The sequence below is a fragment of the Heterodontus francisci genome, chromosome 10, assembly GCF_036365525.1.
Source record: "Heterodontus francisci isolate sHetFra1 chromosome 10, sHetFra1.hap1, whole genome shotgun sequence".
Lineage (NCBI taxonomy): Eukaryota > Metazoa > Chordata > Chondrichthyes > Heterodontiformes > Heterodontidae > Heterodontus > Heterodontus francisci.
Genome location: NC_090380.1, coordinates 15,676,150 through 15,701,816, shown reverse-complemented (window position 1 = coordinate 15,701,816; position 25,667 = coordinate 15,676,150). Strand labels below are relative to the sequence as shown.

Sequence of the window (25,667 nt, the reverse complement as noted above, 5' to 3'; positions counted from 1 at the left end):
GGGACAGTGAGAGTAACACCTCCCACTGTGATGATGATGTAAGGGATCACATGGGTAATAAGCTTGGGAGAATCAAGAAGCATTGTGAGTAGCTAGATAGGCTTATGGAAAGTGTATATAGTCCATGTAAATGCAATAAAAGAGCTGCTGTTTAGATTTACAACGACTTGGAGATCTCTGTAAACCAAGTTCATCCTAGTGTCTAAAATGCTAGCAACAATATACAACAAAAAGGTTATTGCTAAGTAAGTGCTGCTTGATAGCACTGTCGACGACACCTTCCATCACTTTGCTAATGATTGAGACCAGGCCAATGAGGCACTAATTAACCAGATTAGATATGTCCTGCATTTTGTGGCCAGAACGTCCCTGGGCAAATTTTCACTTTGGGTAGATACCACTGTTGTAGCTGTACTGCAATAGTTTTGATGTGATAAGTTGGTTGTGGGATTGATTAGCGCCTTCTGTAGCATGCTGCTTCCTCTGTTTAGTGTGTATGTAGTCTGGTCCCGTCTAAGAGCGAAGTCCAAAGTACGGAAAGTCCTCATCAGGGAACTCCTCTTTGCTGACGATGCTGCTTTAACATCTCACACTGAAGAGTGTCTGCAGAGTCTCATCGACAGGTTTGTGGCTGCCTGCAACGAATTTGGCCTAACCATCAGCCTCAAGAAAATGAACATCATGGGACAGGACGTCAGAAATGCTCCATCCATCAATATTGGCGACCACACTCTGGAAGTGGTTCAAGAGTTCACCTACCTAGGCTCAACTATCACCAGTAACCTGTCTCTCGATGCAGAAATCAACAAACGCATGGGAAAGGCTTCCACTGCTATGTCCAGACTGGCCAAGAGAATGTGGGAAAATGGCGCACTGACACGGAACACAAAAGTCCGAGTGTATCAAGCCTGTGTCCTCAGTACCTTGCTCTATGGAAGCGAGGCCTGGACAATGTATGTCAGCCAAGAGCGACGTCTCAATTCATTCCATCTTCGCTGCCTCCGGAGAATCCTTGGCATCAGGTGGCAGGACCGTATCTCCAACACAGAAGTCCTCGAGATGGCCAACATCCCCAGCTTGTACACACTACTGAGCCAGTGGCGCTTGAGATGGCTTGGCCATGTGAGCCACATGAAAGATGGCAGGATCCCCAAAGACACATTGTACAGCGAGCTCGCCACTGGTATCAGACCCACCGGCCGTCCATGTCTCCGCTTTAAAGACGTCTGCAAACGCGACATGAAGTCCTGTGACATTGATCACAAGTCGTGGGAGTCAGTTGCCAGCGTTCGCCAGAGCTGGCAGGCAGCCATAAAGGCGGGGCTAAAGTGTGGCGAGTCGAAAAGACTTAGCAGTTGGCAGGAAAAAAGACAGAAGCGCAAGGGGAGAGCCAACTGTGTAACAGCCCTGCCAACCAATTTTATCTGCAGCATCTGTGGAAGAGTCTGTCACTCTAGAATTGGCCTTTATAGCCACTCCAGGCGCTGCTCCACAAACCACTGACCACCTCCAGGCGCTTACCCAAAGTCTCTCGAGATAAGGAGGCCAAAGAAGACAAAGAAGAGTCTGGTGTTATAGCTTCACCATCTTGGCACCTCAATTTCTGGTGCATCTGTTGCTGCTCCTGACATGCCCTTCTCATAGAATCATAGAATGGTTGCAGCACAGAAGGAGGCCCTTCAGTCTGTCGTGACCATGCAGGCTCTTTGCAAGAGCAATTCAGCTAGTCCCACTCACTAGCCCTTCCACTGCAGCCCTGCAATTTTTTTTCTTTTCAGCTGCTTTTGAAAGCCACAATTGCATCTGCCTCCACCACCCTCTCAGGCAGATCCTAACCACGTGCTGCATGAAAAAAGTTCTTCCTCACGTTGCCTTTGGTTCTTTTGCCAATCACCTTAAATTGGTGTCCTCTGGTTCTTGACCCTTGTGCCAATGGGAACAGTTTCTCTCTATCTACTCTGTCTGGAGCCCTCAGGATTTTGAACACTTCTATCAAATCTCCTCTTAATCTTCTCTAAGGAGAACAACCCCACCTTCTCCAATCCACATAACTGAAGTCCCTCATCCCTGGAACCGTTCTCGTCAATCTTTTCTGCAGCCTCTCTGAAGCCTTCCTAAAGTGTGGTCCCCAGAATTGTACACAATACTCCAGTTGAGGCTGAACCAACCTTTTTATAAAGTTTCATCAATAACTTCCTTGCTTTTGCATTCTATGCCTCAATTTATAAAGCCCAGGATCCCAGATACCTTTTAGCCACTTACTCAACCTGCCCACCATCAACAATTTGTGCATATGTAACTACAGATGTCTCTGTTCTGCACCCCTTTTAGAATTGTACCCTTTTTTTTTATTGCCTCTCCTCATTCTTCTTACCAGCTCAGTCAGTAGCACTTTCGTTTCTGAGTCAAGTCCCAGTCTAGAGACTTGAGCTGAAAAATCCAGGCTGACACTCCAGTGCAGTACTGAGGGACTGCTGCACTGTCAGAGGTACCATCTTTCAGATGAGACATTAAACCCAGGCACACTCAAGTGGATGTGAAAGATCCCATAGCACTATTTGGAAGAAGAGCAGGGTAATTATCCCTCAATAAACATCACTAAAACAGATGATCTGGTCATTATCACATTGCTGCTTGTGGGAGCTTGCTGTGCACAAATTGGCAGCCTGTTTCCTATATTACAACAATGATGACACTTCAAAAGTACTTAATTGGGTACTAGCACATTGGGACGCTGTGAAAAACGCTTTATAGATGAGTCATATTTTTCTCATTCAACTGAGCTAGGGTATGACCTCAAGCAAAAAAGTGATAGCCCTCAGTGGCATAGGATCATAGGAAATAGGAGCTGGAGTAGGCCATTCAGCCTGTTGCGTCTGCTCTGCTATTCAAACAGATCATAGCGGCTTATCTACCTCTACGCCATTTTTCCCCAATATCCCCAAATCCCTTGATCTCATTAGTATCCATAAATCTATCAATTTCTGTCTTGAACATGTTCAATGAATGAGCTTCCACAACCCTCTGGGGTAGAGAATTCCACAGATTCACCACCTTCTGAGTAAAGAAATTTCTCCTCATCTCTGTTTTAAATGGCCTGCCCCTTATTCTGAGACTGTGTCCCCTGGTTCTAGACACACCAGCCAGAGGAACCAACCTCTCCACATCCACCCCATCATGCCCTGTAAGAATTTTGTAAGTTTCAATGAGATCACCTCTCATTCTTCAAAACTCGAGAGAATACAGGCGCAGTTTCTACAATCTCTCCTCAGAAGACAATCCTACATCCCAGGGATTAGTCTGGTGAACGTCTGTTGCTCTACCTCTATGGCAAGTATATGCTTCCTTAGATAAGGAGACCAAAACTGGACACAATACTCCAGTTGTTACCTCACCAAGGCTTTATACAATTGCAGCAAGAGATCTTTACTCCTGTACTCAAATCCCCTTGTGATGAAGGCCAACAAACCATTTGCCTTCATAATTGCTTGCTGCACCTGCATACTAGCTTTTAGTGACTCATGAACAAGGACAAGTTTGAAGGATAAGTTTGGCGAGTTTCGGGAACCTTGGATAACGAGGGATATTGTGAACCGAGTCAAAAAGGAAAAGGAAGCATTCGTAAGGGCTAGAAGGCTGGGAACAGACGAAGCCCTTGAGGAATATAAAGAAAGTAGGAAGGAACTAAAGCAAGGAGTCAGGAGGGCTAAAAGGGGTTATGAAAAGTCATTGGCAAACAGGATTAAGGAGAATCCCCAGGCTTTTTATACGTTTATAAAGAGCAAGAGGGTAACCAGGGAAAGGGTTGGCCCACTCAAGGACAGAGGAGGGAATCTATGCGTGGAGCCAGAGGAAATGGGCGAGGTACTAAATGAGTACTTTGCATCAGTATTCACCAAAGAAAAGGACTTGGTGGATGATGAGTCTAGGGAAGGGAGTGTAGATAGTCTGGGTCATGTCGTTATCAAAAAGGTGGAGGTGGTGGGCATCTTGCAAAGCATTAAGGTAGATAAGTCCCCAGGGCCTGATGGGATCTACCCCAGAATACTGAGGGAGGCAAGGGAAGAAATTGCTGGGGCCTTGACAGAAATCTTTGTATCCTCATTGGCTACAGGTGAGGTCCCAGAGGACTGGAGAATAGCCAATGTTGTTCCTTTGTTTAAGAAGGGTAGCAGGGATAATCCAGGAAATTATAGGCCAGTGAGCCTTACGTCAGTGGTCGGGAAATTATTAGAGAGGATTCTTCGAGACAGGATTTACTCCCATTTGGAAACAAACGAACTTATTAGCAAGAGGCAGCATGGTTTTGTGAAGGGGAGGTCGTGTCTCACTAACTTGATTGAGTTTTTTGAGGAAGTGACGAAGATGATTGATGAAGGAAGGGCAGTGGATGTTGTTTCTATGGACTTCAGTAAAGCCTTTGACGAGTTCCCTCATGGCAGACTGGTACAAAAGGTGAAGTCACACGGGATCAGAGGTGAGCTGGCAAGATGGATACAGACTGGCTTGGTCATAGAAGGCAGAGGGTAGCAGTGGAAGGGTGCTTTTCTGAATGGAGGGCTGTGACTAGTGGTGTTCTGCAGGGATCAGTGCTGGGACCTTTACTGTTTGTAGTATATATAAATGATTTGGAGGAAAATGTAGCTGGTCTGATTAGTAAGTTTGCGGACGACACAAAGGTTGGTGGAGTTGCGGATAGTGATGAGGATTGTCTGAGGATACAGCAGGATATAGATCGGTTGGAACCTTGGGCAGAGAAATGGCAGATGGAGTTTAATCCGGACAAATGTGAGGTAATGCATTTTAGAAGGTCTAATACAGGTGGGAAGTATACAGTAAATGGCAGAACCCTTAGGAGTATTGACAGGCAGAGAGATCTTGACGTACAGGTCCACAGATCACTGAAAGTGGCAACGCAGGTGGATAAGGTAGTCAAGAAGGCATACAGCATGCTTGCCTTCAACGGTCGGGGCATAGAGTATAAAAATTGGCAAGTCATGCTGCAGCTGTACAGAACCTTAGTTAGGCCACACTTGGAATATTGCGTGCAATTCTGGTCGCCAGACTACCAGAAGGACGTGGAGGCTTTGAGAGGGTACAGAAGAGGTTTACCAGGATGTTGCCTGGTCTGGAGGGCATTAGTTATAAGGAGAGGTTGGATAAACTCGGATTGTTTTCACTGGAACGACGGAGGTGGAGGGGCAACATGATAGAGGTTTACAAAGTTGTGAGTGGCATGGACAGAGTGGATAGCCAGAAACTTTTTCCCAGGGTGGAAGAGTCAGTTACTAGGGGAAATAAGTTTAAGGTGCGAGGAGCAAAGTTCAGAGGGGATGTGCGAGGCAAGTTCTTTACACAGAGGGTGGTGAGTGCCTGGAACTTGCTGCCGGGGTAGGTGGTGGAAGCAGGTACGATAGCAACCTTTAAGAGGCATCTTGACAAATACATGAATAGGATGGGAATAGAGGGATACAGTCCCCGGAAGTGCAGAAGGTTTTAGTTTAGACAGGCATCAAGATCGGCGCAGGCTTGGAGGGTCGAATGGCCTGTTCCTGTGCTGTACTGTACTGTTCTTTGTTCTTTGACACCCAGATCCCTTTGGACATCAACACATCCCAACCTCTCACCATTTAAGAAAAACTTTGTCTTTTGTTTTTTTTCTATCAAAGTGGATCACTTCACACTTATTCACATTATATTCCAGCTGCCATGTTCTTGCCCATTTACCTAGCCTGTCCAAATCCCCTTGAAGCCTCCTTGCATCCTCCTCACAACTTACATCCCCATCTAGTTTTGTGTCATCAGCAGATTTTGAAATATCCCATTTAGTCCCCACATCCAAATCATTTATATAGAATGTGAACAGCAGTGGCCCAAGCATTGATCCTTGCGGTACCCCACTAGTAACAGCCTGCCATTCCTGAGAATAACCCATTTATTCCTACAGTCGGCTTTCTGTCTGTTAACCAATTCTCAATCCATAGCAATATATTAACCCCCATCCCATGTGCTCTAATTTTGTTTACTAACCTCCTGTGTGGGACCTTATCAAAATCCTTCTGATAATCCAAATACACCACATCCACTGGTTCTCCTTTAGAGTCATAGAATTATACAGCACATAAACAGGCCCTTCGGCCCATCGTGTCTGTGCCGGCCATACAGCACCCAACTATTCTAATCCCATATTCCTGCACTTGGCCTGTAGTCTTGTATGTTATGGCGTTTCAAGTGCTCATCTAAATACTTCTTAAATGTTGTGAGGGTTCCTGCCTCCACCACCACATCAGGCAGTGCGTTCCAGATTCCAACCATCCTCTGGGTGAAAAAATGTTTTCTCAAATCTCCCCTAAACCTCCTGCCCCTTACCCTAAATCTATGCCCCTGGTTCTTGACCCCCCCGCTAAGGGAAAAAGTTTCTTCCTATCTAATCTCTCAATGCCCCTCATAATCTTGTACACCTCAATCATGTCCCCCCCCACCCCCCCCCAGCCTACTCAGCTCCAGGGAAAACAACTCTAGCCTTTTCAGTCTCTCTTCATAGCTGAAATGCTCCAGCCCAGGCAACATCCTGGTGAATCTCCTCTGCACCCTCTCCCGTGCAGTCACATCCTTCCTATAGTGTGGTGACCAGAACTGTACACTACTCCAGCTGTGGCCTAACTAGCGTTTTATACAGCTCCATAATAACCTCCCTGCTCTTATATTCTATACCTCGGCTAATAAAGGCAAGTATCCCATATGCCTTCCTAACCACCTTATCTGCTGCCTTCAGTGATCCATGAACAAGTACACCAAGGTCCTTCTGACTTTCTGTACTTCCCATGGTCCTACCATCCATTGTATATTCCCTTGCCTTGTTAGTCCTCCCAAAATGCATTACCTCACACTTTTCAGGATTAAATTCCATTTGCCACTGCTCTGCCCATCTTACCAGCCCATCTATATCTCCCTGTAATCTAAGGATTTCCTCCTCACTATTTTCAACACCACCAATTTTCGTGTCATCTGCAAACTTACTGATCATACCTCCTATATTCACGTCTAAATCATTAATGTACTCTACAAACAGCATGGGTCCCAGCACCGATCCCTGTGGTACACCACTGGTCACAGGCTTCCAATTGCAAAAACAGCCCTCGACCATCACCCTCTGCCTCCTGCCACGAAGCTAATTTTGGATCCAATTTGCCAAATTGCCCTGGGTCCCATGGGCTCTTACCTTCTTAACCAATCTCCCATGCGGGCCCTTATCAAAAGCCTTACTAAAATCCATATATATTACATCTAATGCTTTACCCTCATCGACACATCTAGTCACCTCCTCGAAAAATTCAATCAAGTTAGTTAGACATGATCTCCCCTTGACAAAGCCACGCTGACTGTCCCTGATTAATTCCTGCCTCTCCAAGTGGAGATTAATCCTGTCCCTCAGAATTTTTTCTAGTATTTTCCCAACCACTGATGTTAGACTCACCAGCCTGTAATTACCTGGTTTATCCCTACTACCCTTCTTGAATAATGGTACTACATTCACTGTCTTCCAGTCCTCTGGTACCTCTCCTGTGGCCAGAGAGGATTTGAAAATTTGTGTCAAAGCCCCTGCTATCTCCTCCCTTGCCTCACATAACAGCCTGGGATACATTTCATCTGGGCCTGAGGATTTATCCACTTTTAAGCCCGCTAAAACAGCTAATATTTCCTCCCTTTCAATGTTAATGCGTTCAATTATATCACAATCCCCCTCCCTGATCTCTACACCTACATCGTCCTTCTCCATAGTGAACACCGATGAAAAGTAATCATTTAAAATCTCACCTATGTCCTCCTGCTCCACACAAAGATTGCCACGTTGGTCCCTAATGGGCCATATTCTTTCCCTGGTTATCTTCTTACTCTTAATATAAAACACCTTGGGATTTTCCTTTATCTTGCCTGCCAGTGTTTTTTCATGTCCCCTCTTCGCTCTCCTAATTACTTTTTTAAGTGCCACCCTACACTTTCTATACTCCTCTAGTGCCTCCGTTGTTTTCAGCGCTTGGGATCTGCCGTAAGCCTCCTTTTTTTTTCCTGATCCAATCCTCTATATCCCTTGACATCCAGGGTTCCCTGGATCTGTTGGTCGTACCCTTCACCTTAACGGGTACATTTTGGCTCTGAACTCTCAAAATTTCCTCTTTGAATGACTCCCATTGATGTGATGTAGACTCTCCGACAAGTTGCTGCTCCCAGTCCCCTTGGGCCAGATTCTGCTTTATTATTATTGAAATCGGCCTTCCCCCAATTCAGTACCTTTATTTCTGTTCCACTTTGTCCTTTTCCATAACTACCTTAAATCTATGCTATAAGTAACATCCTCAAAAAACAACAGGTTTGTCAAACATGATCCATGTTGACTCTCCCCAATCATATCATTATTTTCCAAGTGTCCAGTTGTCTCATCCTTTATAATAGATTCCAACATGTTCCCTACCAGTGACATCAAACTAACAGGTCTGTAGTTCTCCGTTTTCTCTCTCGTTCCCTCAAATAGTGGAGTTACATCTGCTACTTTCCAGTCTGCAGGAACTCTTCCAGAAGCGATAGCATTTTGAAAGATAACCACCAATACATCCACTATCTCTATAGCCACCTCCTTCAATACTCTGGCGTGTAGCTCATCTCGTCCAGGGGATTTATCAACTTTTAATCCAGTTAATTTTTCGAGTACAACCTCTTTATTGATACTAATTTCTTTCAGTTCCTCATTTTTACAAGTCCCTTGGTTCCCTGGTATTTCTGGCTGATTTTCTGTGTCTTCCTCCATGAATACAGACACAAAGTAATTGTTTAGTCTCTCCGCCATTTCCTCATTCTGTCTCCACCTGCAATGGACCAACATTTGTCCTTGCTAATCTGTTCCTTTTCACATACCGAAAGAAGCTTTTACAGTCCGCCTTTATGTTTCTAGCTAGCTTGCATTCATAATCGCTTTTCTTTTTCTTTCAGTTTCTTGGTCCTCCTTTCTTGGATTCTAAATTGCTCCCAGCTGAAAAGTTGGTGGCGAGCCCGCCTCCAATGGGCCTGGGGAGCCAGACCGGATTTTACACTCCCCAGGCACTTAATTGGTCTTGGGCGGGACTTCCACCTCCTTGAGGCAGGAAGTCTCGCCTAATGAAGCTGCCAGCCAATCAGCGGGCTGGCAGCTTTTGGTCCCAGCAGCGCCACTGGGAGCTGTGGCCACTGCTGGGACTGCACCCAGCCATTGGAAGAAAATTAAGGACAACCCCGAGAAAAAGGTAAGTTTTTAAGGCCTCGTCGGGGACAATCGGTCGAGTCCCGACGAGGCAAGTGGGGTCGGTTTCGGGGGCGGGGAGAATGTTGTGTGTTGGGAGCGGTTGGGGCTTCGGGGGTGGCCCTCCGTGGAGCACAGGGTGCCCAATCAGGAGGGTCCACCCCCAGCCCACAAGAAGGCCGCCTGCTTTCATCATACCGTGGCAGCGGGCAGCGACCCTTAAGTGCCAGTTACTTGGGCACTTAAGGGCCTTGATTGGCCTGGGGGAGGTTAGGCCATTTCTCAACACCACCACCCCGGGCAAATTGGCAACAGGGGTGGGAGGGGGTTGGAACGGCCCCCCTCGGCCCCGCCTCCCACTCAAATTTATGGCCCACGCGCAACAAGCCTGCATGTTTGAGGGGGTGTAAAATTCCGGCCAATGTAAAATTCTATCATATTGTGGTCACTATTTCCTAATGCTGCTTTACAGCAAGGTTATTAATTAGCCCTTTCTCACTATATAATACTCAATCTAAAATAGCCCGATCCCGAGTTGGTTCTTCACCATACTGCTCCAGAAACCCATTTTGTACATGCCCCAGGTATTCATCCTCCACAGCATTAGTGCTGATTAGGTTTACTCAATCTATATGTAAATTGAAGTTCCCCGTTATTTTGTGGTATATATTAACAATTTGCATGTAAATGTAGGGCACATGATCAAGAAGTTTGCAGACAACACAAAGACTGGCCATGTGGTAAATAGCGAGGAGGATAGCTGGAGGCTGCAGGAAGATATTGATGGTCTGGTCAGATGGGCAGAAAAGGGGCAAATGGAATTCAACCCAGAGAAGTGTGAGGTGATGCATTTGGGGAGGTCAAACAAGGCAAAGGAATACACAATTAATGGGAAAATGCTGAGAAGTGTAGAGGAAGTGAGGGACCTTGGCGTGGATGTCCACAGATTCCTGAAGGTAGCAGGATAGGTCGAAAAGGTGGTTAAGAAGGCATATGGAATCCTTTCCTTTATTAGCTGAGGTATAGAATATAAGAACAGGGGAGGTTATGCTGGAACTGTATAAATCATTGGTTAGGCCACAAGTTGAGTACCGTGTGCAGATCTGGTCACCTCATTACAGAAAGGATGTAAATTGCACTAGAGAGGGTACAGAGGAGATTTATGAGGACGTTGCCAGGACTGGAAAATGCAGCTATGAGGAAAGATTGGATAGGCTGGGGTCGTTCTCCTTGGAACAGAGAAGGCTGATGGGAGATCTTGATTGAAATGTACAAAATTTTGGGGGCCTGGATAGAGTGGAGGCGAAGGACCTATTCACCTTAGCAGAGGGGTCAGTGATGAGGGGGCATAGATTTAAAGTGATTGGTAGAAACATTAGAGAGGAGATGAGGAAAAACTTTTTCGCCCAGAGGGTGGTGAGGGTCTGGAACTCACTGCCTGAAAGGGTAGTTGAGGCAGAAACCCTCAACTCATTCAAAAGGAATCTGGATATGCACCTCAAGTGCTGTAATCTGCAGGGCTACGGACCAAATGCTGGAAGGTGGGATTAGAATGGGTGGATCGTTTTTCGGCTGGCACAGACACGATGGGCCAAGTGGCCTCTTTCTGTGCCTTCAACTTTCTATGATTCTATTATTACTATATTGCCCATGTGACATGCAGCTCTAATTTTCTGATTTATACCGTGCCCAACATGACCACTACAGTTTGGTGGCCTTTAAACAACTCCCACCAATGTTTGCTACCCCTTGCTGTTTCTTAGCTCCACCCAAACTGATTCTACATCTTTATCTTCAATCTAAGATCCAGCTGGCTCTACCTCCAGAGAGAGTCTCAATCTGTGTACTTTCCTCTTATTTCCATAGTTTTAACACTTCACTTTTATCTTTACAGAAAGATTAAACCTGAATAATTCAGTTGTCCTGAATAATGGCACAATTTGAAGGGATTCGGCTTGGAGGTAAATTGGTGCATTTTATTTTAAAATGGCTTATTCTTCAGAAAGCTTTACGGGACACATATAACTGAGTAACAGTTTATTCCTCATGTTCTTATTTTTATTTACCATGTCTGTTCACATTTTGTATTTCTATGGCCCTTGGTATTTAATGTTATCAAATTTTGGGATCATTTGACCATTTTTCCTAAATCTGCTACATTTAATCTTATATTTATGTTCCTTCATTCCAGATTCCTCAATCCCTGGGAACAGCCTGTTTCTGTCTGCTCTGTATCATCCCTTCAGAATTTTAAACATCTCTCATAATCGTTCAGTAATCTACTGTTCCAAAAAAAGCAGGCTTGAAAAGGGCCACATTCCCGCCTCGTGTATTTACACTGCCTGTACTTGGGGTGCGGGGGGGGAGGGTGGTGGTCTTGTTCTTGCAGTCCATTGAATGGGACACCAGAAAATCAGAGGTGCAGTGCTCGGGTTGCCAAATCTGACTGGATGTATTCCTGGAAGTGCCATCACACGACGGCAGCCTCCATGCTCCCCCCATTGGTCATCCAACATGTTCATCCTCATGGCCCCCTGCCTTCCTGTGCCAACTGGAAAGTGAACAGATTCTTCATTACCCAATTGGATGATTCTTGACTATCAGTCAAACAGCCTTCTTATCCCCATCTCCAACATGTTTATAATTTATAAATACAAATCTTGAAAGAATTTCTTTTTGAAATGTCCCTATGACTTTTTTCTCCCAGATTGCTCCCAGCAGTGTCTTGGTGGTTAATCTTCAATCCTTGGAGAGTCCAGAAGAATCCTAGAATCCTGGCAACCCTACATCAGGGAGGGCCTGTGCTAGGGCAGATAGTCACTCTTTGCCCAAGAGTGGGGTGATGTTCAGTGGAACACTGGGCCTAAGAAGGCCCACGTGGGCCCCTGGGTTCATCCTCCTGACCTGTCGCTGTGTTAGTGCTCCTGCTGCAGCTGCCATTAACTGAGGTGACACTTTGTTTTTCCACTGATATCTCAGTGCTCTTGGGTCTTGCACTGTTGTCTCTGGGCAGTGTCTCAGATTAAGGCAGTGGAGGGAGGGGGATTTTTTTTAGAGAGACTGTCCCTTAAAAGGTCAGCATTCTCCATGATTGGGAGGACGGTGTGTGAAGACCGAAGTTGAAAAGAATGAGCAAGGTGTTACTTCTGCCAAACAGCACTTTTTTTCTTTGCCCTTTGGCTACAGGGAAGGATGGTGACTTCGTGAAGAGTTACATCCAGAGCTCACATGATGTCTTGGTCTCTGCAATATACAATATTGACCCATTACTCGATCAAATGATTGCTTCACAACTTCTGACCCATGAAAATTACTACGAAATCCGAACTGAGAAGATCCCACCACAGAAAGCACGCAAACTGCTGGAGATTGTGCAGCTTCAGATGAATGAGAACGATGTGTGGCAGTTTGTAGAGTGCCTGAGGAGATGTAAACACCACTACCCCTGCCTGAAAGACTGGCTGGCAAGCCACACTGGTCAGTTTTGTGACCTGATTAAACAGGGCTACAGTAAATTAAAATGTCAAATGTGTTAAATGATTCGGTAAACAAGCAAACCAAACACGGATTCATTTCTAGAGGAAATAGAATTGAAAAGCAGAGAAGTTATGTTAAACTTGTATAGCATCTTGGTTAGACCATACTTATAGCACTGTGAACAGTCTGGTCTCCATGATATCAGAAGGGTAGAGAGGCACTGGAGAAGATTAAAAATGATTTACAAGGATGATATCAGAACTGAGAGGGTACAAATATCAGGTTGGGGCAGTTTTGTCTAGAAAAGAGAAGACTGAGATGTAATCTGATAGAGGTCTTTAAAATTATGAAAGGACTCAATAGGGTAGATGCAGAGCAGATATTTCCACTTAAGGCAGAGTCCAATGCTAGGGGCCGTAAGTATAAACAGAAAATGATGGAAATACTCAGCAGATGCGGCCGTATCTGCAGAGAGAGAAACAGTTAAAGTTTTGTGTCATTGACCCACTCGCCAGAGGGAATAGTTTATCTCTATCTAATATATCAGAACCCCTCCTCATCTTGAAAACCTCTAATAGGTCACCTCTTAACCTTCTCTGTTACAAAGAGAACTGTCCTAACTTTTCAAACCTCTCCTCATAACTGAAGCCCCTCATAAATGGTAAACTGCCTCTGTAACCCATTCTGAGGCCTTTACATCTTTCCTGAAGTGTGATTCCCAGAATTGTCCACAATACTCCAGCTGAGGCCTAACCCGCAATTTATAACGTTTTAGCATGATTTATAGTAGACTGTCTTTCCATATTGGTCCTCCCAAAGTGCATCACTTCACATCACTGAACTCCATCTGCCATGCTTCTATCTATTTCACCATCCTGTTTATTGTCATTCTGAAGCGTCATTCTGAAGCCTATAACTGTCCTTAGGACTACTAACTACTTTGTCAACTTTTGTGTCATCTGCAAACTTTATAATGCTGCTCCCTACACGCAGATTCTAGTTCATTTATAATAATTGCAAAGAGTAATGGACCCAAAACTGACGCTTGGGAAAAATCACGATAAACCATCTTCCAGTCTGAAAAACATCCATCCACCACCATCCTCTGCTTCCCATCACTGAGCCAATTCCATCACTTTTCCCTTAGTTCCATGGGTTCCATCTTCTTAACAAGCCTCCTGTGTGGCACTTGGTCAAATGCCTTCTGAAAGTCCATATATACAACATCTACTGCATTACCTTGATCAACCTTCTCATAATCATAGAAAAGGACAAAGATAAAACAGAAGCAAAGGGGGAAGGCAATCTTACGAAACTGAGAGGTGACCTGGTGAAAGTAGACTGGATACAGCTACTTGAAGGAAAATCAGTGGCAAACCAGTGGGAGGCATTCAAGAGTGAGATACTACGGGCATAGTGTAGACATGTCCCCACAAAGATTAAGGGTGGTATGGCCAAATCTAGAGTCCCCTGGTTATCTAAATGTTTACAGGGTAAGTTAAAGCAAAAAAAGAAAGCTTATGACTATCACAAATATCTTAATACTTTAGAAAGCCCAGACGAGTACAGAAAGTGCAGGGTGAAGTAAAAAAGGAAATTAGAAAAGTAAAGAGAGGACGTGAAAAATTATTGGCTGGTAAAATCAAGGAAAACCCGAAGATGTTTTATCAGTACATTAAGAGCAAGAGGATAACTAGGGAAAGGATCGGGCCTATCAGAGATGTACAGGGGTACTTATGCATGTGGGCAGGGTTCTTAATGAGTTTTTCTGTCTCTGTCTTCACAAAGGTTGATGCAAACATTGTAGTTAAAGAGGATGAATGTGAAATATTAGATACAATAAGCATAATGAGAGAGGAAGTGCATGAGTGTCTGACATCCCTGAAAGTGGATAAATCGCCAGGACTGGATGGATTGCATCCCAGGTCGTTAAAGGAAGCCAGGGAGGAAATAGCGGATGCTCTGAGGATCATCTTCAAATCCTCACTCGATACCGGTGAGGTACCAGATGTTTGGAGGTCTGCAAATGTTGTACTACTGTTTAAAAAGGGTGTGAGGAATAAGCCAGGTAATTATAGGCCAATCAGTCTGACCTCGGTGGTGGGTAAATTGTTAGAATCTATTCTGAGGGACATGATAAACTGTCACTTAGAAAGACATGGATTAATCAGGGATAGTCAGCATGGATTTGTTAGGGGAAGGTCATGTCTTACTAACTTGATTGAGTTTTTGAGGAAATGACAAGGAGGATAGATGAGGGTAGTGCAGTGGATGTGGTTTACATGGATTTTAGTAAGGCATTTGACAAGGTCCCGCATGGCAGACTGGTCAGTAAAATGAAAGCCCATGGGATACAGGGGAAGGTGGCAGGTTGGATCCAAAATTGGCTCAGTGACAGGAAACAAAGGGTAGTAGTCGACAGACGTTTTTGTGAATGGAAAGCGGTTTCCACTGGGGTTCCACAGGGCTCAGTGTTGGGTGGCATGATTGGGAAATTTGCTGATGACACAAAAATTAGCCGTGTAGTTAGTAGTGAGGAGGAAAGCCGTGGACTCCAGAACAATATCAAAGTTTTGGTTGAGTGGGCGGAAAAGTGGCAAATGGAATTCAATCCAGAGAAGTGTGAGATATTGCATTTGGGGAGGGCAAATAAAGCAAGGGAATACATAATAAACGAGAGGATATTGAGATGAGTAGAAGAAGTGAGAGATCTTGAAGTGCATATCCACAGATCCCTAAAGGTGACAGGACAGATGGATAGAGTGGTGAAGAAGGCATATGGATTGCTTTCCTTTATTGGCCGAGATATAGAATACAAAAGCAGGGATGTAATGCTGGAACTGTATAGAGTGTTGGTTAGGCTACAGCTGGAGTATTGCGTGCTGTTCTGGTCACCACATTACAGAAAGGACATAATTGCTCTGGACAGAGTACAGAGGAGATTTACAAGAATGTTGCCAGAGCTTGAAAGTTGCAGCTATGAGGAAAGATTGGATAGGTTAGGGTTGTTTTCCCTAGAACTGAGGAGGCTGAGGGGTAACTTGATTGAGGTGTACAAAATTATGAAGGGCCTAGATAGAGTAGACAGGAAGGACCTGTTTCCCCTGGCGGGGAGGTCAGTTACCAGGGGGCACAGATTTAAGGTGATTGGTAGAAGGATTAGAGCGGACATGAGGGGAGGCTTTTTCACCCAAAGGCTGGTGGGTGTCTGGAATTCACTGCCTGGAATGGTGGTGGAGACAGAGACCCTCAATTCTTTTAAAAGGTACCTGGACATATACCTGAGGTGCTGTAATTTGCAGGGTTATGGACCAGGTGCTGGTATTTGGGATTAGTTTGGGCAGATAGTTTATTCGGCTGGTGCAGACACAATGGGCTGAATGGTCCCCTTCTGTGCTGTACTTTTTCCGTGGTTCTATGGTTCTCTGTTATCTCGTCAAAAAATTTCATCAAGTCAGTCAGACACAATTTACCTGGAACATATCCATGCTGGCTGTCCTGAATAACCCATGGCTTTCCAACTGAGAGTTTATTTTGTCCCTGATAATAGATTCCAATAACTTGCCCACTACTACATTATAGGGTCCACTGACATTAGGCTAACTGGCCTGTAGTTACCTGGTTTATCTCTCTCCCCTTTCTTGAATAGTGGTATGACATTAGCAACCTACCAGACCTCGATGCTACTGCTGTATCCAATGAGGATTGAAAGATTGTGACCAATGCCTCTGCTATTTCCACCTTTGCATCCTTCAACAACCTAGGATGCATTCCATCTGGACCAGGTGACTTGCCAACTTTCAGTAATGTTAAACTTTCTAGTACATCTCTATTACGATCCACTCCATAACTTCCTTCTCCTATTTTAGTGTATTCTTCATATTCCTTTGTGAAGACAGATACAAAGTGTTCACTTAATATGTTTATAAAATGTTTGAGTTCAACTTTTGATCATTTGAATTGTTGCAATTACTTTATTCCTCTACTCTGAGGTTTTTTTGTTTTATATATTTATTTATCTTTAAAAATCTTGCATCTGCATATGCTTCCTGTTGTCATTCTTTGTTCCTTTATTGCAACTTTGTCGAGCTTTCTCCCACCCCATCACACACAGGTAACTCCTGTTAAATTTGGTTCTGTGTGATATTCAGATCCTGCGCTGTTGCATCAATGTCACATATTGGGTCAACTTCACTGGCTGATTCCATTAGCGGACTTCCTGTCCCCTATTATACAGAGTATGCCGAAACCCAACCAATACCTAGCTAAATGCGAGTGAGATCCAGGAGTCGCAGCAGAGTTTGCTTACTCTGTCCATCAGCTGCTGGAATGTGTCACATTCCACCATGTCATTATCCAATCTTGAAAAAGCAGACTGAAAGCATCCTGTATCAGAGGGAGAATCCAACTCCAAATCAACAGATGCTTATATTTCAGTAAAAGAAGTAAGTAAACAGTACTATATGAGAAAGGTAATCATACATTTCACACAATCCTCCTCAATACATAAGATAATAATAAAGACACCAATCACTTTCTCCGTATACATAAACTTTAAAACAGAAGCTCACTTCTTACTCTGTGAAACATGGTGCAGATTGAAATTAACTTGGTTCCTCTGTTGGAACCGCAGGTAAGGTGGGCTTCTTATAGACATACTATTGAAACCCTTTTAAGGTTATGCTGAAACAAAAGTCGGCATTCCCTTTATCAATATTAAATGTCCATGACGATGACACATACGTTTGTGCTGTAAAGTGAAACCTGTAGCCGATTAGAATTTCAGCCCTGCTCTTTTGCTTTTCCTAACACCTAGCAACTTGTGAAGCCTACACAGTCAGGCTATCTGGTCATGGATTTCAGAAAGTAAATTGCAACTGAGAGTTTATTACAAGCTGATCTGACAATGTGTTTTCTATATTTACAGATATCAAACGTGGACCAACAGGTATGTCAGCACATCGCTCAAACTGTAGATTCTGGGTTGTTGTAATGTTGAGCTGTGAATTTAACTCTCATGTCTGCAGCTGCCTCTTCTGATCTTGTGCTGCTCTGCACTATTCCCCCTCACACCTCCCCCGCGGCACCCCCCCCCAACCCCGACTGGACATTTTAACATGCTTCCCCTTGGTGATATCATCCGAAACCACATCAGATTCCACATGTCCTTCCCTATCTCTGTAACCTTCCCCAGTCCTACAACACCCCTAGATATCTGTCCTCCTGCAATTCTGGCCTCTTGCACATCCCCAGTTTTAGTTACTGCACCATTGGTGGCCATGTCTTAATTTAGCAAGGCCATAAGCTCTGGAAGTCCCTCATTAAATGTCTCCACCTCTGTACCTTCTTTAAGATGTCCTTAAAACCGACCTCTTAGAGCAAGCTTTTGGTCATCTGCCCCAATATCTCCTTATGTAGCTTGGTGTCAATTGTTCTTTGATAACATTCCTGTGAAATGCCTCAGGATGCTTTATAATGTTAACGGTGCAATATAAATACAAGCTGTTTATGGAAGATATTTTAATGAAAGAGATGGAATATTTCCGTGATACAGCTGATAGAGTCTGACTACACCATCAACAACTTGCATTTATATTGAGCCTTTAAAGCATTTTACAAATCTTTAAAGGGAAAGTTCATTCGGCAGTTGCAAAAGCTTATAGGATACTTGGCTTTGTAAATGGGTTATTGAATACAAAAATAAGGAAGTCATGTTAAACCTTTACGAAGCACTGATTAGGCCTTGGTTGGAGTGTTGTATATAATTCTGGGCACCACACTTTAGGAAAAAAAGTCAAGGCCTTGTAGGGAGGTTTACCAGATTATATCAGGGTTTATGGAGAAATTGGAGAAGCTAGGATTGTGCAGAGAAGGTTAAGGGGAAATTTAATAGAGGTGTTTGAAGTTATGAGGGACTTTGACAGAGCATTAGGGAGAAACTGTTGCCTTTGGCTTGTGGGTCATAACCAGAGGCCATAACTTTAAAATAACTGGTAAAAGAACAGTGATAAATGAGGAGATTTCTTTTTCATTTCGAGGGTTGTTAAGATCTGGAATAGATTACCTGATAGGTTGGTGGAATCAACGTCCCCTCTTTTTTTTTGAATGCGCAGACAATTTGTTTAAATGCGTAGCCTTATTAAATATTTTTGCACAACCATGCATGCGCGGTAACAAAGGGGCCGACTTGTGCCTGGTATATGCAGGAACTTTCAGATCGCACAGTTTAATGAGAACATTGCATGAAATCAGATTCCAAAAGAAATTTCAAAAGGCAATTGGACATGTACTTGAAGAGGGTTATGGCAAGAAAACTGGGGAGCAGGACTCAATTGGACAGCTCTTTCAAAGAGCAGGTATGACAGGCTGAATGGTCTCCTGTGCTGGAAGATTCTATGATTTTATAAAATGTCCCATGGGGCATTACAAGTATCAGACAAAATTTGACACTAAGTCACATATGGAGACATTAGGATAGGTGATCAAAAGCTTGATTAAAGTGTTAGGTTTTAAGGAGCATCTTAAAGGAGGAGACAGAGGCAGAGATGTTTAGGGAGGAAATTTCAGAGCTTAGGGCCTAGACAGCATGACTGCCAAGGGAGGCACAAGTGGCGAGAATTGGAGGCGAACAGAGATCTCAGAAGGTTGGAGGGCTGGAGAAGGTTACAGAGAAAGGGAGGGGCGAGGCCATGGAGGGATTTGAAAACAATTTGAAAGCAAAGTCAAGACATTGTTGGACCAGAAACTCATGCAGGTCAGCAAGTACAGGGATGATGGACAAATGGGACTTGGTGTGAGTCAGGATATGGCAGCAGAGTTTTGGATGAAAAGAAAGACATGCATTTATCTAACTCTTTGGGACTTAACACATCCCAAAGTGCTTTATAGCCAATGAAGTACTATTTGAAGTGTAATCACTATTGTAATGTAGGAAACACGGCAACCACAAGCTCCCACAAACAACAATGAGATAATGACCAGATCATATCTTTTTAGCGCAGTTTAGGGATAAATATTGGCCAGGACACTGTGGATAACTCCTCTGCCATTCTTCGAAATAGTGCCATGAGATCTTTTACATCCACTTGAGAGGATAGCCAGCAGCCACCACCCCCCCAACCTTTTAACGTTTCATATGAAAAACGACACCTGCAACAATGCAGCATTCCCTCAGTTGTGCACTGGAGTGTTAGCCTGAATTTTGTGCTCAAGTCTCTGGAGTGGGCCTTGAACGCATGGCCTTCTGACTCAGAGGCAAGTATGCTATCAGATGAGCTCAAGATCACAGAGGGTGCAGGATGGAAAGCTGACCAGGAAAGCATTGGAATATGTTGAGCCTTGTCATAACTATCCACAGGCTCTAGAGTGGGTAGAACCCACAGGAAGAGTCACCCTGCCTCTCTTTTGCAGTCCAGTGTGTGCTCTGGCGAGGGAACATGTGGGTCACATGATGTGATCGAGGTGTTCCGCCACCGCAGGGCACCATGGAACATCCATTTTATTACTGATGTTTGGAATCAATTGAAGATTTGCATCTCCTGTAGATAGCCCAATGCGTGGGAGGATTATATCAATAGTGTCCTTCTCTGCAGGGGGACCAGCAGTAGTGATGTGATGACAGCTTGTTTAAGGGACATGCTGTTGTTTTTATATTGGCGATGTAAGGAATCACTTGTAGATGTGAATAAGACTGTAACTTGGGTAAATTTTGTATCCCTTTAGAACAGAAACTACAAAAACAGGCAAATGTTGTGTGTCAACGGCTTGGGCACCTGGTTACTCCCATTGCCATGAGGTTATTCTCCAATGAAATGATTTCACAGTACGAGCTAGACGTTGTGCAGAGGGAGACTACACTTTACTGTCAAGCCCAGCGATTGATTAATATCTGCCTACAGAAAGGAGAGCGTTCCTGTCAGAAATTCTATGAAGCGCTACATGAAGAAGACACAATCCTGGCAGAAGAAATTGATGGTGAGGGCATGCTTCATTGTTTGATTTAGTGCAAGTTAGTCTGGGGTCACAGGCGGAAGACTTAAGAGCCAAGTTAAAATGCTGCATAAAATGGTCACAGTGCAGATACAATTGTTAAAGATCTTGAATGTTAAATGTGCATCATGAAGTATTTTTGAGTTTTTGAAAATGACCCAAACCAAAACAAAATGCTGCTGCTGTTAAGGTGTTAGCTGCGTGTTCTTAGACTTTTGGGCATTGTCAGCAGGATCATCAACCAGGAAGTGGCTGCAGGCCACTTCACTGTCACCGTCAACAGTCACATGGTCCTTGAGGTGGGTGATGTCACTGAACGAAATTCTGCTCTGATGCCTCTCCACCAGCATCGAATCGTAGAATGGTTACAGCTTAGAAGAAGGCCATTCAGCCTGTCGAGTCTGTGCTAGCTCTCTGCAAGAGCAACTCAGCTAGTCCCACTCCGCCACCTTTTCCCTGCAGCCCTGCAAAGTTTTTTTCCCCTTCGAGTGTTTATTTAATCCCCTTTTGAAAGCCGTGATTGAATCTGCCTCCAACACCCTTCCCACAGTGCATTCCAGATCCTAACCTCCCTGCGTTAATAGGTTTTTCCTTAAGTCACCTTTGGTTCTTTTGCCAAAATCTTAAATCTGTGTCCTCTGGTTCTAGATCCTTTTGCCAATGGGAACAGTTTCTCTCTATTTATTCTGTCTAGACCGCTCATGATTTTGAACACTTCTGTCAAATCTCCTTTCAACCTTCTCTTCTCTAAGGAGAACTGTAGTATAAGGATGTAAAGACAGTGAGAGCAACCCCTGCCACTGTAAGAGTGATGATGTCACAGTAACATGAGGTTTGACTGGAGAGAAGAGAGAGCAGCACGAAGGATGCTGGCTTAGGAGGCTTGATGAGAGTGTATATCGTATTATGTAAATAATAAACAGTTGGTAGTTGACCTTATCCTGAGTCTGAGACTGTCTCCAGAAGGTCCCTGTAATGCTTCTAAATACAACAACAATACACAACAAGAACAACCTCAGCTTCTCCAGTCTACCCTCGTAACTGGAGTCCCTCATCCCTGGAATCATTCTCGTAAATCTTTTCTGTACCCTCTTTAAGGCTTTCACACCCTTCATAAAGTGCAATGCCCACAATTGGAGATAATGCTCCAGTTGTGATCAAACAAGTTTTTTTTGAGAAGTTAATCATAACTTCCTTGCTTTTGTACTCTATGTCTCTATATATAAAGCATAGGATCCCATACTTTTAACTACTTTTTCAATCTACCCTGCCACCTTCAATGATTTGTGCAGATATACCCCCAAGTTGTTAGTTCCTGCACCTCTTTTAACATTGTTTATTTTATATGGCCTCTTCTCTTTCTTCCAACCAAAATGTATCACTTTGCTCTTTGCTTTAAATTTCATCTGCCACATGTCCGCCCATTCCACAAGCCTTTCTGACTGCTCTTGAAGTGTATGACCTCTTTCCTCACTGCCATCCAACTTTGGGCCAATGCACTCACCTTGTTATATTCTTATCTATCCAGTACCAGCTAAAGAATCACGATCAATGGTTTTCTATTTGCTCCCGCTGGTGTCCTCAAGATCAATCCTTGGACCCCCTCCTATTTCTCATCTGCATGCTGCCCCTCGGCGACATCATTTGAAAACACTATTATTTTCACATGTACGCTAATGATACCCAGCTGTACCTCACCTCCATCTCTCTTAATCCCTCTGCTGTCTCAAAATTGTCAGACTGCTTGTCCGACATCCAGTACTGGTTAAACAGGAATTTCCTCCGACTAAATATTGGGAAGACTGAAGCCATTGTCCTTGGACCATCACAACTCCATTCCCTTGCCAATAACTCTGTCCCTTTCCCTGGCAACTGTCTGAGGCTGAACCAGTCTATTTGCAACCTTGGTGTTATATTGAACTCCAAGATAAGCTTCCTACTATATATCCATGACATCACTAAGACCCCTATTTCTACCTCCACAACATTTTCCCAACTCTGCCCTTGCTTCTGCTTATCTGTTGCTGAAACCCTCATCTATGCCTTTGTTACCTCTAGACTTGACTATTTTATCACACTCCTTGACTGGCCTCCCACATTCGACCCTCAGCAAACTTGAGATCATCCAAAACTCTGCTGCCTATGTCCATACTCATACCGAGTCCCGTTCACCCATCTGCCTTGTGCTCACATACCTACATTGGCTCCAGATCAACAAATAACTCGATTTTAAAATTCTCCTCCTTGTCTTCAAATCCCTCCGTGGGTTCACCCCTCCCTATGTGTCTGGTCTCCTCCGGTCTTATAGCCCCCCGAGATCTCTGCACTCTGCCAATTCTGGCATCTTGAGCATTCCTGATTTTAATTGCTACACTGTTGACTGTGCCTTCAACTGCCAGGAACTTCAGGTCCGGAACTCCCTTGTTAAATTTCTCTGCCTCTCTACCTCTCTTTCCTCCTTTAAGACACTCCTTAAAACCTACTTCTTTGACCAAGCTTTTGGTCATCTGTCCTAATATCTCCTTATGTGGCTCGGTGTCAAAATTGCTTTATACTGCTCTTATAAAGCGCCTTGGAATGCTTTATTACGTTAAAGGCATTATATAAATGCAAGTTGTCATTGAACATTCAGCCTATCTCTGAGGTAGATGATGTCACTGAATGTTCGTCCTATCCCTGAGGTGGATGATGTCAGTGAATGTTCATCCTATCGCTGAAGCGGATGATGTCACTGAACGTTTGGCCTATCCCAGAGGTTTCTGATGTCATTGAATGTTCGTCCTATCCCTGAGGTGTCTGATGTCACTGAATGTTCACCCTATCCCTGAGGTGGATGATGTCACTGAATGTTCACCCTATCCCTGAGGTGGATGATGTCACTGAACGTTTGGCCTATCCCTGAGGTGGATGATGTCACTGAACGTTCGGCCTATCCCTGAGGTGGTTGCTGTCACTGAACGTTTGGCCTATCCCTGAGGTGTCTGATGTCATTGACAGTTCATCCTATCGCTGAGGTGGATGATATGAGTGAGTGTTCGTCCTATTGCTGAAGTGGATGATGTCACTGAACATTTGAACATTTGTCCTCTCCTTGAGGTGGATGATGTCACTGAACGTTCTGCCTATTCCTGAGATGTGTGATGTCACTGAATGTTCTGCCTATCCCTGAGGTGGATGATGTCGTTAAGCACATCATGTTGAATCAGTGTGGCTTTGGACTCAATCTTGGAAGTTTGTGAATAATTTTACCTCTCTCTCTATTTACAGCTGCTCTTTATGAGAATGTGCCAGGGTTTCCTATTCAGCCACAGCAAGGTAGGGGACCTAGTCCTATAAAAACCTCTGACAACAACAGAGTTAGTTATTTATAGAATGTGAGTCACAGTGTTTGTCGCACAATGCAGTGTTGATAGTAAACTGCAGGTCATTGTGATACTCACTGTACCAGTGTTTGCCTCACAGTGAGCTATTGGTATATATATATAACTGTTAATCCATGATACAAGCTCCTGCTGAGCTCAGATAAATGGACTGTTCTAATATGGGGGTGGCGAGAAAGGGGTTGTCTTTGGGGGTGGGAGAGTGACCTCGAAGAGTTGGGGGGCAGGTGTTGAAAGAGAGCAAGTGTCCTCGAGGGGGTGGGGGAGAGAGAGGAAATGTCCTTGAGAGGGCGTGGTGTGTATACATAAGCTGTTGATGGGTAGATTATGTATGTAGACCTTAAGCATCTTCGCAGGATGGGATGTCACGAGTTTGAACCTCGTGTAGCTCAGTGTTCATGTAGATACCTTAAAGATAAGACCCTGTAAATAAACTCCTGTTACTTTGACCCAAAGTCTACTTTCCTCATTTAATACTAACAGCACGCTGACAATATAGTATACGGTGGCAGTGGTAAAAACTACTTTTGTAGCATAGAAAACAGAGGAGATCAAAAACATCGAGGAAAAACATGGAAAAGTCGATACCCTTACCAGAGAGCTTCAAGCGAGCGGTGGGGCTCAACCAGGCTGAAGCCTGTCCGAGATGGATTTGATGATTTGACAAGTACCGTTGCTCGTCGGGTTTAGCTGCACGACCGGACAAAGAACAGGTCAGTGTTTTGCTTTACGCCATGGGAGTAGGTGCTGACGACATTCTGACTGCCCTGGGGATCAATGAAAAAGAAATCCCGTATGTGAAGTAAATAAAGCTTTGGAGGGATACTTTCAGTTCAAAATGTAATTGTGGAAAGAGCGAAACTCAACAAACATGCCCAAAAAGATGGTGCAAGTATCGATTCATTCATTAATGATCTGTATAAAGTACCTAAGGATTGCAACTACGGGAGTCTGAGAGAGGAACTGATTCGGGATAGAATAGTAGTCAGGGTCATACACAAAGCGCTGTCAGAGCAGCTTCAGTCGGAAGAGGATTTGCCTTTGAAAAAAGCCATTTCATTGAGCAGGCAGGCAGAAGTACGAAAGTTTAATCAACTATTAGTTTGGAGGATCGAGTGAGTCCAGCCTTGAAAATTCTGGATTCAGTTGGGTCTGTAGAGAAGACAGACAGTAATGGCACCAGAAAGCCCGAGTGGCAGGAAAGACATCTACAGGCAGCAACATTCAATTGCAGTAGGTGTGGCCGAGAGTGGCACTGGAAGGAAATTTGCCCAACCCGGGAAGCTGAAAGTTCCAGGTGCAAGAAAAGGGGGCACTTTCAGCAGGTCTGTCACAGCAGGAAACAAATGCTGCAGAGTGGTAAAGAGATAGAGGAAATAAAGAAGGGACAAACAATCAAAACTCCCTTACTTGGAGAAGTGCAAGAGAAAAACAAAGATTTCTGCTACCCAGAAATCTTAGTGGAGAAAAATAAAAACCAATTTGAAGTTAGATACAGGAGCAGCGGTTTCTATCCTGTCTGACCAAACACCTTGGCTGAGAAGGAA

General features: G+C 44.1%; 1 protein-coding gene across 6 annotated transcripts in view; it reads left to right on the top strand.

The window, feature by feature from the left end:
• LOC137374304 (uncharacterized) overlaps positions 1–25,667 on the top strand; it is a 51,725-nt gene that overhangs the window by 6,080 nt on the left and 19,978 nt on the right. For 4 of the 6 annotated variants that reach the window (XM_068040143.1, XM_068040138.1, XM_068040140.1 and 1 more), the window contains 5 exons: positions 11,169–11,235; positions 12,461–12,751; positions 17,679–17,699; positions 20,474–20,725; positions 24,008–24,055. In XM_068040143.1, the coding sequence (XP_067896244.1) occupies positions 11,205–11,235; positions 12,461–12,751; positions 17,679–17,699; positions 20,474–20,725; positions 24,008–24,055 (643 nt within the window). In that variant the 5' untranslated portion in view covers positions 11,169–11,204. Of the gene's footprint in view, positions 1–8,988; positions 9,279–11,168; positions 11,236–12,460; positions 12,752–17,678; positions 17,700–20,473; positions 20,726–24,007; positions 24,056–25,667 lie in introns of all 6 variants that reach the window. The other 2 variants (XM_068040139.1, XM_068040142.1) reach the window with 2 other exon arrangements.